The 14,114-nt window shown below is 37.1% G+C and overlaps 1 protein-coding gene across 1 annotated transcript in view; it reads left to right on the forward strand.

Annotated features, from left to right (window-relative positions):
• The window catches only part of BCKDHB (branched chain keto acid dehydrogenase E1 subunit beta), a gene marked incomplete at both ends in the record, with an annotated part of 138,138 nt that overhangs the window by 14,754 nt on the left and 109,270 nt on the right, over positions 1-14,114 (forward strand). Inside the window, 2 exons of the mRNA XM_081997181.1 lie at positions 13,151-13,284; positions 13,920-14,075. Coding sequence (XP_081853307.1) covers positions 13,151-13,284; positions 13,920-14,075 — 290 coding nt within the window. The remainder of the gene's footprint in view (positions 1-13,150; positions 13,285-13,919; positions 14,076-14,114) is intronic.

The following is a 14,114-nucleotide window of genomic DNA, read 5'->3' on the forward strand; positions in this document are numbered from 1 at the left end:
AACCTCATACAGTTGGCATCGGCCCATCGATCCAGCCTGTCCAGATCCCTCTGCAGAGCCCTCCTACCCTCCAGCAAATCAACGCTCCCACCCAACATGGTGTCCTCTGCAAACTTACTGGGGGTGCGCTTGATCCCCTATGACACAGCAGCCTGCATTTTTCTTTCGTGACATTTCTCTATTTTACCACCAAGGTGCCTAGGTGACTTCTTCAGTTAGATTCCTAATATTTGGATGCCTGATTAGATTACCCTCTAAGTTTTTGAGCTATTGAAAACCATTTTTGGACTGAAAGAGTAGTGTAAGGGAGTTTTCTATTTTCAGTGGGGAATTCTTGAATAATGCCATTTTAGGTCACTTGCAACTACTTGGAAATATGGGAAGAATGTAAATGCTTTGAATGGGATTTCTTATTTCAAAGATTCTCTCAGTTTCTGGATGATACCACTGTGGTGTTTCCCACCAGAAGTGCGTGCTTGCCCAGCGTAGAAGACACTTGGCCTCAGTTCTGTCCCTCAGGAGTTCTGAACTTACTCCCAAAAGAGTTGACTGATATATCAAAGCTGATTTCTGTTGAGATGCAGCAGAAGTGTTTTTTTCAGCAGTTGTTCTTTTGAAATGTTTTGGAATGAATTTATCTTTTCCTTATGTGATTTGTCACTGTTTGGGATCCTCTGTGTGACAGCAGAGTGAACAAGAGGAAGATAGGTTTCCTCCTTTCTGGTTTAAAGTCCCATCACTTCTTGGAGGGGTCAGAGGGTCTTTTATTCATGGCTTTTATTTTTATCTGTTCTGGTTTCTTTTAGCTGTTCTGCTTGGTCTCTGTTATTACTGTCCTCCTCTTTTTGTTTGTCATGGCTTAGAGATGTAGTGCCCACAGCAGCTTATAGTACTCTCATACAAAGTTAGTTAGAACAAAAAAGCTTTTCATAAGGTTTCTGTGTAACACTGCTAATATGTTCTGGAGCGATGTTTGCTGCCTTTGGTGGCAGAGTGGTGTTGACTGTCAGTTTGCGGCATGCTTTAGTCCCTACGTCCTTTCTATTGTACTTGCTGTGCAGCCAGTAATTGCTTCTTTTTCGGGTGGACACTTGATAAAATGAAAACTCAGTAAGAACGACTGTGTGTCACTCCTATATGTAGAATAAACCAAAATCAATCTCGGATAATTTCCTTTCAGGTAATTCTGAATTAAATGGCTAGAGATGTTCATGCATGCGGACAGTAGTAAACGAGGAATAAGTAGCTTCAATTTTTTTTCCTCCTTACTAATTTTTCATAGCTAAAATAGATTTCCTCACATGGAGTAGAAAGGGTGCAATAAGTATGCACATACAACTTCAAATTTCATTCTTTTCTTGCCTTATTCTGTTTAACCATATACGCTTGTTTTAGAAATAATCCTTCCTGTGCTTTATTATTTTGATGCAGCTGGAAGAGTAAATAAAGTTGGTAGGATTTTTTTTTCTTCCAAACCATATTAAAAAAAAAGTGTGAAATAGATGGGGAGCAGATTGTAAACAGTAATTAGTGTCTGTTCAATTGGTCCAGGATACTTTCTTGCAAATTGGAAAATCACAGAAGAAAAGGAAAATCAAGAGAAGAACTAACGCTATTATTGAATCCCGTGAGGGTGAGGGGAGTGGAATCAAAGATTTTCCCTGTGGAAAATTTCAAACACATCAAAAAGCAAGTGACTGAACTGCATATGAAACCACAGTTATGGCAAGAAAATAACATCCTTATGTCAGGATGACCTAGTGACATTAGCAATCAGCTGGATGCTTTAAAAATTATTTTGTTTATCACTTCCATATTTGTTTTCCTGTACTTTCTGCCTGCCTTACAGAACTAGATCTCTGAAGCACAAGGGTATGTTTTGTGACAGATCAGCTGGCAAAGGCTGTTCTTAGCCTTCAGTGATGGAGATTCTCTAGTTTCCCTACACACATGGTCCCACTGCAGGAGTATTCTTACTGTTTGAAGCTTTTTCTTATTGATCAGTTTTCTCTGGACTCTGGTTGCTGCAACTGAAGGATATGGGCCATCTGAAATAAATAAATAAAATATATATAAATAAATAAATAAAAATAAATAAAATTCTCGGTCTCACTGAGTAAAACCTGGTTGCTCACAGCTTTCTGTTGATACATGTCATGATAATGCTAGCTTGTCTTGCAGCAATAATGTTTGTTTCAAATGTCTGATCCACTGTAATCCCTGGTTGTTATTCTGTAGACCTTGTGTCTAAGGTGTAAACACCTGGGTGAGTTTTCAGGGAATGCTTCATTCTCAGTAAATGAGTCATTTGTTTTTAGTCCAGTAAAATAATTCAGGAGTTTTTGTTTATTTGGCCAGGAGATGGCTGTACATAGCCATGCCCAAGGGACACCAGCCTTTCTAAAACTGTGGTAGTCATTCTTTGAAGAAAAGAATTTACTTGAACACAATTTCATTTTATGAGCTTGAGCTGTAGAAAACTCAAATACAAAGTTGTCCCCAGGTTGTTATAGTATTTGGTGAAGTTTCTTGGCTGGGGATTGGATATGCTGCAAAAATTGCTTAATGTCCTGATAGCTTTTAGTAGCATGAAATAATGGGAGAACCTTTCGAAGCTGAGCTGATAGAGGTAGATATAGTATGCTTTTTAAAAATTCTAATAATTTCCCTCCAAATTGGCATGTTTATATGTAAAAAACATGTGTTTTAAGATGTTTATATTGTAAATCTCTTTTCTTAGTGATTTCAGGAAATTGTTTATTGTGGAGACTTCCCAGCCTGTTACTGGTGAGGGAGCAGGGATCCATCAATGGAGGTTCTGGGTCTGTTCTTGTGGTGCCAAGCATTACAGTGCAAGGGCAAGAAGTACAAGAACACAGTTTGGATGGGCCTGTAATGCAGTGTATTAAGGCAGTGTGTTCTTCCACCCAGAAACTACTTGTGTTTGGGTGTTACTGCAACAGGTGGGGAAACACTCTGGGGTTTTTCTGCGAGATTTTTTTTATCAATAATCATGGTGTCTTTTGCATGCTTTAAGAACATAGCAACATGCTATTACAGGGAAAGGAAAAATTCAGCCTAAAGTAGCATAAGAAATAAGTGTTAGGGGTTTACTGTATAAACAGGTAGATGGAAAATGTTAGCTTGATGCTTCAGAAGCAGATTGCAAGCTTGCTGGAGAAGCACTGTGCTTCCTCTTTTATGTAGGTGCTGGTCCTTCCTAACATATTGCATGTAGTAGAATGAAGTTGTTCATAATTTTTGGTATGGTGGACTTAAGATGGGGGTGGAACATTAATCCACAGTTAAAAATGACTAGTTGTTGTGTATAGATTGAGTAAAACCTAAGTAGTCTGGCGTTTGGTTATTCTTGTTTCTTTGTGGATGGGTTTAAGTGGAGAATTCTGCAGCTTGCTTGCCCGAATCTTCCAGAGCAGTTTGGCAAGATCTGGGTTTTGTTCTGATTTATATAAATGCCTTTGAACAGTAACATCTGGAGAACGTGTTCCAGACTCATTACACAATAGTACATTTTGTTCATTTTCATCTTAAATAGCCAATTCTTTTCTTAAGATTAACAGTTAGGAAAAAAGTTATTTGAGAACTTGATGCAATGTAGTATGTTCTTTTACATCTTTTACATTGCTTGTATCTGTGGGATATTGATATAAATCAATCTGTCAGAGCTAAATAGATTTTATTTTAGTTTTGGTTTTACTTTTTTAATTGTTCTGATAGCGTGCCTAGTGTGAAAACAATGTTTTATTGGTTTGGAACTTACTAATACTTATTATGTTGTAAACCTGTTTGAGGGAAAGATAAGGGATGTACTTTTTAATATAGAACTTGATACTCGGTATAGAGCTTAAGAAAGCTGTTCTAACCCATTTTAAAGATATTTCAAGATACATTGCTGGGCAAAAAAGTATGTACTGCTGAACTTTGTAAAAATGGAATTTTCAAATTCAGAAAATACTGGCAGTGAAACATGTAAAAGTAATATTTTAGTAATATAGTGTCAAAGAAGATGAAACTTCATCAATTCCATCTTCTGTCTTTAATAGATAAGCATAACTAGTATTCGCAGTCTGTATTAATACCAGGTCTGCAACCACAGTTTGTGTCTTGTTTTAGATGTCAGTCTTTACGTCTTTATTATTCCTTAGGTGGAACTTAGTGATTCTCCATTTCCTTGGTTAGTCCTGTGATCAGTATGCCCTCTGTTCCATTCATACTCATCAAGTGGACTAATTTAGTATGTCTGCTGTTTTTTCTACCTATGAGTTTGGTGATAAGAGTGTGGTAATTATCACTTCGGTTTAAGAAGGTGCTGCAGACTTTATTACAGGGAGTAAAACACTCAGGGTTTTCTTGGAAGTAATTTGCTAGCAGCCTAGGACAGTCAAAAAGGTCAAGACTGCCATCCAAGTCCAGTCAATTGTCTTTTTAATTTGTAGAAACATTAAATCCTCAAAACCCGGCAAGGAGTTTTCACACTTGTATGGAAGCACCAAGTAGAGATCAATTTATTGATTTTTCTCATGCACATGCTTTGCATTATCAAGGGACAGGCCTGGTTACAGGTGTGATTCATAAGAATTGTGTTTTATTACTGCAGATTACTGGTCATTCAGCACTTTGCTCCTGAGTACTTATTTAGCAGCATTAAATCCTTTCTGTTGTGTTGAGAATAGTTGCTTTGCAATTTAGGGTAGATGTAGCATGCTTTCAAATTTCCTATAAAGTATTTGTGCACTATTGCTACTGCGGAGTGTGGGAGAAAGTGCCTTATATCTGACACAGTTTTGCTTATTCCTTAGTTTGTCATCCAGATAGTGTACCAAGCCTATTACAGCAGAATTTTCATTGATGTGTTGTAATACTTGGCTTTGGTAACTGTTACGTATTTTCCTGTTGTATCTTGTCATGTCATGTAATGTTGCAGATAGTGTGGAAAATGCATGGAACTGACCTAAGCCTCTTAAATAAAGCTGATATATTGTTCCTTGGTTATACCCACATGCAAGTGTTTGGTAGATGTCAATTGCAGGGCCTATTTTTGCAAGTAAGCATTCTGTCATCTGGTGCAGCTTCACATGTCTAACTTTATAGTCAGTTATTCTCTTCTGCAAGCGTGCTTCTCACACAGCAAAATTTTTTTTGTGGTTCAGCAAGGAATGTTATTAATCATAGCTGGAGAAACACTTGAATGCCTCGGTGCCGTTAGGCATCGTGCTTTTTTTCTTTAGGCTGATCTGACTGAGTATGTGAGCCAGATGATCAGCAAGAATTCAATATGGAGTGGGTACCTGCATAGTCATCAGTAAAAAAGAAAAAAGGTGAACAAATCTGCCACTTTGATGTGAGCTGCTTGTTGAATATTTTTCTAACAGTGTGGAGCTGAGTCAGTACTATTTTATCAATGTCATGAAATTCTTCCATCAGCAGGACAGGTACAGACCTAAAAAGTTTGGACAGTCAGCATGTAACCCTGCTTGGGTCTGTTAATGAATTATAGAATAATAAGGGTTGGAAGAAAAAGATCTTGAAGGTCATCTGGTCCAAACCAGTACTCAACACAGAGCCAGTTTAGGTTGTTTGTGGTCTTGTCTAGGTGACTTTTGAATATGTCCAAGGAAGAAGCTTATACAACCTCTCTGGGCAGCTTGTTCTAGCATTTGACTACTGTAAGAGTGAGGTTTTTTCCCCCTCTTGTATAATCGGTTTCCCTTTCACCTATCACAGTGTATCTGAAAAGAATCTGATCTTCCCCCTGCTCATACTACTGCTTGGCTGCTTTTTCATCATGGAAGGATTAGATGACATGCAAGCTTACCAGCGTTCAAAGTTATGCTAAAGCTTCGCATTAACCTCCCATGACCCCTCCCGTTCCCACTTCTTCCCTGAGAGGCGATAATTAGATAATATATTTTAATATTTCTGGTTTATTTTTTAGCTTTTGGTGGGATGCTAGTTTGTCACAAAAGACAGGAAATCTGAAGTGAGGGAGAGGGCCAAAAAGCAAAGTTTTCCCTATTTGCTTTAGGAAAGTAGAGCTGTTTATAAAAAAATTTTCTGGGGTCATCCCCTCATCCAGAGGGCTATAAGCCTGACAGTTCAGTAAATGCTTGATGTCATGTTCATGCTGTGAACAACTTTAAGAGTTTACTAAGTTTACTAGAAGCAAGTTTCTTTTCCTTCCAAACCTGCAATTCAGTAGCTGCGCAGATTATAAGAATTTGTAGATAATTGAGGAGGTTGCTCCCCATCCATTGTAACTTTTTCTTTATACTTCAGCAGTTCTACTGACTCTGATATTGTGTAGGGCCTTTAAGAGCAAGGGTTAAATGAAAAAGCAATAAACATGCTTTTCTCCTAGGGGAATTATGGGGGAGAGGATGTGAAAGTACAGTTTGAATCTGTGGAGCTCTTGGAAGAAAAATGCATCGTCTTGAGTTAGAGAATGACGTATTGAGAAAGCTTTGAGCTATAACTGCTAATTCAAATATTCGTGTCTATTCAAATGTATGAATGCCTTGGAATTAGTAACTGGGGGAGACTTAAAAAGAAAACTTACCTTTCAGCTGTTAATTTCCAGTTTACTTGAAGTACTCCTCAGAAGTGTTGGTTATGTCAGTGGAATAAATGATAAACCTGTGATAAATTCTTGTTTTTACCTGTTACCTGTCAGAACAGGTGTCCTTTTCTTTGGGTAATACTGTGGTGATTAGTGCTTCAGAAGGGTGCATTTTTTTGTGCAACTGGTACTTTTTTCTCCCTCAAATGAAGCTTCATTAAGACTTCTGTAAACAAGTGAAACAGAGTAAGAAAGACCTGACCTTTATAAAACTTCTCCCTAGAAAAGAAGTCGGTTCCTTTGTTGCAGAGTAGAGAATGATAGTGGATTTTGCAGCAGCAGCTGTGTATACACAGTGATTTTTGTGTGTGTGGATATAGGTTTCCCCTATAACAGACCCAACTCATTGTACTTGACTTGAGACTTTACGTTGACTTAAATGGCGGCTGAGATCTGTCTGCTCAGCCGTGTAGTTGGCTGGGCTACGCCAGAGGTACGGCTGAGTCCTTGAAGCCCACAGTGAATGTCTGGGCACACAAAAATGTTCTTGGCTCAGTCTGTGCAACTCTTAGAGGATACAGAATTTGGGAAGAACAAGAGAGGAGTAAAGGTCAATTCTGTAAATTGTGTTATTTTACATGTGGTAGGTAAAATAGTAGTGTAGAACAAATTGATTAAAATTAAGAAATTACTAGAACTGTTTTGTGTTCAACTAGGAGCTCTAAAAGGTGATTATGAATGTACCAACCTACTTGCTGTGATGCCTGCCCTCTCACATAGTATCAGAGAAATGGAAGATAACAAGTCTCACCAATTGTAAAACAGGGCTTAAAAGGGATTGTGTTTTTGAAAGAAAAATTTTTCTTTCAAAAAAAGAAAGTCTGAATGCTGGATAGATTGTGTTAAATTATGTTAAGGAATAGAATTAGACTTATGTAGATCTATATCTATGAAAAATCCTAGATATTCTAGGATTAGAACAGGTCTTTAAAAGCAGGACTGATTTGAGGTTGGTAATTTCTATTTGAATTTTCTACACAAAGCCCCCAGTGAGTAGCAGAGAAGCTAGTCTGCTGGGAATTGCTTTTCTTTCTGGTCCTGTTTCTCCACGTGCATCCATGATTGTTGCAGTTGAGGACAGAATATATTTAGCATGTTGGACTCTTCTATTTGACTTCTAATGGATGTTTTAAATGGAAGTTAATGAGATCATAGGGCCAAATAAAATGCTGCCCAGGTATATTGTTAATACTACTCAGTACTGACCTCTAAGATGCCTTTTTTTAACACAAGTGATGTAGAAGTATCTTAGAAACAAAACAGAACAGCCTCCTTTGACTAAATCACCAGCAGTACTCCTTAAACCACCGAAATCATCCAACATAGACTCTTACAGAGCAATGTGAAATTACTCAGAATTGGAGCTGTGGGTGGTGTGTTAACATTATAGGAGGTTTGATACTGTTTGAATATGTCATTTTTGAAGTTAAACTAAGACAGGAACATGTTTCATGGCAGATACTGAAATCTGAAATACTTTTTTCCTGATGGTTTGGAACAAATAAAGATGAAGCAGGCCAAAACATTAATGCACAATAATCGACTACATATGTCTGTAAACATGTTCTGTTAGGTTGCTATGAAACTTTTTATTCTTGGAGGATGAGATGATGACTGTAAGACTGCCTTAAAGCTGTTGCCCCTTGCACAGAGGGTCAGTGGTAATTTGAACGTTCGTGGGGTACTTAACTCTTTGTTCCGAAAATCACAAAGATCAATCTTTAAGTAAAATAGATGAGGGGAGGATGAAATAATTTTTTAAAAATTGTGTTTAGTCAAATACTTTTTCCTTAATGTTTTTAATCTTTTCAGATTTACCTTATTAGGCAACACTTCTAGTGTATTTATTCATTTACTTAACATGCAGCTAATCTTCCTGAGTTTTTGGGGTGGAGAGACGAGAAGAATCATCCTTTTTTTCATGTTTGCCTCTGTTGCTTTTTCTGTTTGCCATGTTGCTTCCCTCACTACTTGGAAAAGGGCACCAACCTGTTCAGATGGCTGAGACTAGGGATGTTTATAAAGCCGGGCAGGTTAATTGAAATGGACCCCAGCATAATGTCGTTCTTCAGAGGCTGACGCACCTGATTTCAGATAACGTAGAGGTACTACTTTCAACCTAGAGTGACAAGTCAGATTGCGGAGTTTGTGTTAGCTTGTTTTGAGCTGCGTGGCTGACGCAAGTAATAGGAGAAGAGTACGTTTTAGGGAATGTTTCTTCATTGGTACGGAAATGAAATATGGAAAGACAAAGTATCTCTAGGGTCTTTGCTTGAGGCAGATTTCAGCTGAGTGAATGGTTTGCAAAGGATGATGTGAACGGCTGTTTATCAAAATTGACTTCCTTTTCACTTTGGAAAAAATATGAAAAATAAAAAATATGAAATAAAATAGATAAAAATACATAGGCATAAATATGTATTTAAAGGGTTAATGCCTTTAAATTTTCATTGTTTAAATAATTTATATTTGTTTTAGTAATGATTTTCATATTGTATAAATAAAGATAGGAGGTTAAAACTATGGCATATGATTTTTAATGTTTGGGGAAATGAATAAATTTGTTTTATCCTATTGATGTGTGTATCTTTCTGTGTTAAAAGGCTATATTTTACTTAAAACACCCAACAAACCCAACCCTTGAAACTTTGTCCAAGGCTTGTTTTTCCATCTAATGAACAGTAAAGTGCTTTAGGTTTTGCTTTTAAGAAGGGATCAGTATTATTATTTTACATGTAAAATCAAAACCATTCCTGAGTAATGAATCTCAGTAATGACAATTACCTGGCTCTTTCTTCACTGTTTTAAGCCATAGTACTTTGGGATTATGCCATTAATTCTCAAAAGTCCAAATTAGGTGCTTCAAGATGATTAGGTTATAACTGTCATGTTGTATTTCACATTTGCTTTTATTGATTCTCACTTCATTTATTTCATTGTGCTCCATTGATAGCAGCATGCTGCCTCTAATTTAATGTCTCAATAGTATTTCAGCAGTTTTGTTAGGATGTCTTTTATATTCTGAATCACAGAGAGGCAAGCTAGTGTAGTGGATCTAACATGCGTTTAAATTCATTTATCACAAATTGATACCGAACAATTAATTTTGAAGTTTATAAGCTGAAAGCTCATTTTACAGGACTGTTCAAATACATTTAAATTGTTGTGTGATAAAATTATTCATAGAACTAATGTATAAGGTAATTTCAGTGTACTCTGAAAAAACTGTTAATAAGGTTAGTATGATCTGACTTCTGGGCATGTCTCAACTATCTGTTTTTTTTATTCTGCTCAGGCATTAGTCTATGTAGGCTACATGGTAGAGATTTAAACCAGATTTAACTGTGTTTCAGTAAATCAGTATGTGTTAGAATAGAAATTCACAGGAAGAAAAGGCAGCCAATTGAATAGTTTGATTTCAATATAATAATACTATGTTTTTAAATTTACTGTGAATTTCAGCTTCTCCCCCTCGCCCCAGTCTCTTCTATAGCCTTATTTTTCCAGTGTTTTCTTTGCTGGTCATGTCCTGTATCAAATTATCATGTAAGCAAATGAAATGCAGTACATTGATCTGCCAATAGACTTATAAGAAGTAGGAAAGTGTAATATGTCTTGCTAATGTTCATGCATTTTTAGTTTATTAAAATATGAGCTGTTTTAAATTAAAATCTAAATGCATCAGTGAAAGAGAAGGGAAATAAGATGTCTAATTCATGGCATGCTAAATTAAATAAAAAGGAGGAAAGGAGATGTTTTCCAACTGTTTATAGTTTTACAGATGGATACAGGTACAGGGACAGCTCTTGTGGTTGCATCTGATGATTCACAGATGATGGTAAGGCCTGGGGCAACTACACATTGGCATAGGTGGTTGCTGTTCTTCTTTCCTTAAGCATGATGCCTGTCAGTGGATGGAGTGCACCAGAGGATGCTGTATAGCTTGGGAGCTGAGATTACAGCCCTCCTTCAGGAATGAGAACAATTTACACAGTATACACTCTCTTTAGGCTCAAAAATAATCTTGCATTCTCCTTGTTATAGAAGTTCTTTCATCTTTCCATGGCATTATTTTCCTTCTCCATCATATGTGTTAGTTTAATGATCTAGTTATTCTCTAGTAAACAGGACTTAATAGCCCCAAAAGCCAAAGTTTTTTTATGCTGCATGGGAGAAGCAAGGTACGGATGTGACAGAAATCTTCCCCTTTTGTCAGCTCATAAGGCAACTTCCCCAGTTCTTGGTTTCTCAGAGCATTCCATCTTTCTGTTACTTGGAATTAACATCTTTCAGGGCTGGGGCTGTTTTTATGTAGAGGCATTGCCAGACACATTGCTAGTACTAGTAAAGAAAGAGTAAAAATATGCAGACTAGTAATGTTAATACAGCACGCTGGGAAAATAAATGCCCATCAAGAATAAATGACAGTGCTATGAAGTTACTGCCATTTTCCCTTTCTATTGTCATTTTCAGTCTGAACAACTGTTAAGCACAGTACCTGCAGAGATGATTATTTTTCTTCCAGGGGATATGAAACAAAGTACAGATGACCCACATTTGGAAATTACTGAGATCAGTTTGCTCATATACATTGGAAATGAGAGCTAGCAGGTTTTTCTACATGTAAAATGTTCTCTGATTAGCAAGGTACTTTGCTGTGATTCAGACTTGATCAGGGTAATATTGCGTGTGTTTGACAGCCAGACAACAAAACCATAATTTCTTTCAAAAGCTATGCCATGATTTTATTAATCTGGAATTCAGTTTTAATTACTGAGCTAGCTGTGGTGATGTTATTATCTCTAGCAATAGCAGGACTTCTAAGTTGTAAGAATTTTGAAAGTTTCTTGGAAATTATTTCTGAACAAGAAGCATCCTAGTGTGCATGTATCTTAAAAGTACTGTAAGTCACAGAGATTTTTGTTTCAAACACTAATTTATAAGAAATGAGTAGATGTCATAGAAATTTGGAATGACTCATTTGAGAAAATGGTGTTTCTCCTCAAAGATTAAGGTGCTTGAAAATGTTTCCTTTGTCTTATATGCAGAATCGTGGAGTGTCCCGCAATTGTGGTAGCGCTTTGGACTTGTGTCGTCTTGTTGTAGCCTCAATGATAACATCAACATTGTAGTATCATTCAATGGCATTTTTTTAACTTGCCTTAAATGAATGGCATCTTAGTCATGTTCCTGGTGGAAGCAAAAGGGAGGAAGGCAGAGGGAGAGCCAAAAACTAATTACTGATATATATATATACACACACATACATATATACACACACATATATATATAAAATTCCCCAAAACAAGAACACCCCCCCCCAAAAAAAAAAAAAAAACCCCACAAAAAAAGCAACCCAAACCAAACTAAACCTTGCAGTATGAAACTGAAAACATCAGGTAAAGCCCATGGACAATGTGCGAAGTACAGGCAGTGACAGTGCTGTGCTGGCTGATATGTAGAGATGAGACATGTACTTAAAAGGTTTGTAAAACATGCCTCCCTTTAGTATATACTAAATACAGCTGTGGGTAATAGTTCTGCTCTTGTACCTTTACTTCGTTTAGCTCATTTCATAGCCACTGGTGGCAGTGCCATGCTCACTTTTTTTCCATCCAGTTTGAAGTTTGGCATATTGATGCATAATGCGCTCCTATAGAAGCCTGCTCTCTTATTTAATAACATAAGTTATCCTGGTGATCTGCAGAGGGAGTACAGTACTGCTGGCAAATATTGTAAATATGTCTTAAAGAGGATATTGTAATGGTGTTTCATCTCTCACCCTGTCCTTCTTTTCTTAATTTCATGAACGGAACAATTTTGTCTTCAACCATCTGTTAGTGATACATATTCAGATTCTGAAATTACCATGGCACAGAAATATTTCAGGGCTAAAATGACCTTTTTGCACTCTCACGGGGAAGACACAAAACGCAAAATACTTGATTTCTAGTCTTGTGCCTCCAACAGCAGGCACAGCTTTTTTTCTCTTGCCTTGGAGGCAAACCAAATTCTTTAGTAAGCACAGCCTTACCTTATGAAAGAAGGCTAGTAAGACTGGGCACTGCTTACAGGCAGTGTGGGGGAAAAGACAGTATACTTTCACTCAGATGCTCTCGTAGATCTATCTGCCTTTGAGAATAGATGTTTTTTTAATGCCTTTTAGTATTCTTTACTTCTCTCACATAAACATGGGTGGTATGCATGCTTATCTACATATATACATCAGAACAAATTATTTTCCTTGAAGTGTTAATAAGAACATTGGAAGTTACAGAAGCTGTTCTTATCTTGCATTTTGTTTCTCCTTGACTTCCTCTGAGCTGTTACAGATTAAAGTGAAAGTATCTTTACCTGTAATGGATATTTATTGTTGATATACCTAAAAAAGCCCGTCTGAAGATTTGCTTATTTGTAGGCGATTTTTTTATAACTTGAATTATTTCTGGGGCTGAGTTTTCCACTTTGAGATGGTGTGTGAAAGGAATTGTTTTTGACTTTTTTTTTTTATAGGTAAAGATAGAGTTTTCAACACCCCCTTGTGTGAACAAGGAATTGTTGGTTTTGGTATTGGAGTTGCTGTTGCAGGTGCTACAGCCATTGCAGAAATTCAGTTTGCAGATTACATTTTTCCAGCATTTGATCAGGTTAGTACTAATAAATTTGGAAGAAGCAAAAAGAAATCTTGTGACTGTTGCAATTACTCTTCTGTTACTTGGTTTGAATATGTAATGTTTGCAAGTATATCCACAGCTGTATTACTAATATTTATGCATGCTTTAAGTAAACAGGAAGGTACCAAGGCCAGTTTGAAGGCTCATTAAATAATGGAAATTAAAGATGTGGTTTGAAGCAAATGTCTCTTTGTTTTTATTTTTGGTTTTGTGGCTGTGCTGGCTTTGGCAGCCTTAAATCCTCAGCTGTGTCTTCCCAACACCATCACGCACTTCCCTGTGCTGCTGCAGCTGTCCATGTGTACACAGGACAAACTACAGATTTGAACCGGGCTGATTGACAGTATGGAAATGGGGAAACGACTGAGCTATATGGCTACTCCTGAGGCCTAGGCATCTAACTTGAACACACTAAGTTATTACCTCATTTGCCTTGGAAAATGTTTGCCTTTCCACTGACTTACAGGAGTCCTTTGCTTCTAATTTGGTCCTCTGAATCCCATGCATGATGCAGATGATGTAGTTATAGCTTAGGTATTGTAGAGACTTAATGACACATAACTAAAGGTATTGGACTGAATGTTACTTTTGTGTATAAATCTTCCCAGATTGTTAATGAAGCAGCAAAATATCGTTACCGCTCTGGAGATCTGTTTAATTGTGGAAACCTCACCATCAGAGCCCCCTGGGGCTGTGTGGGTCATGGTGCACTATATCACTCTCAAAGTCCAGAAGCTTTTTTTGCTCACTGTCCAGGAATAAAGGTACTGTAACTCTTATTTTATGAAGACTAATTTTGTTTG

Source organism: Phaethon aethereus, assembly GCF_964289735.1.
Source record: "Phaethon aethereus genome assembly, chromosome: 3".
Taxonomy (NCBI): Eukaryota; Metazoa; Chordata; class Aves; order Phaethontiformes; family Phaethontidae; genus Phaethon; species Phaethon aethereus.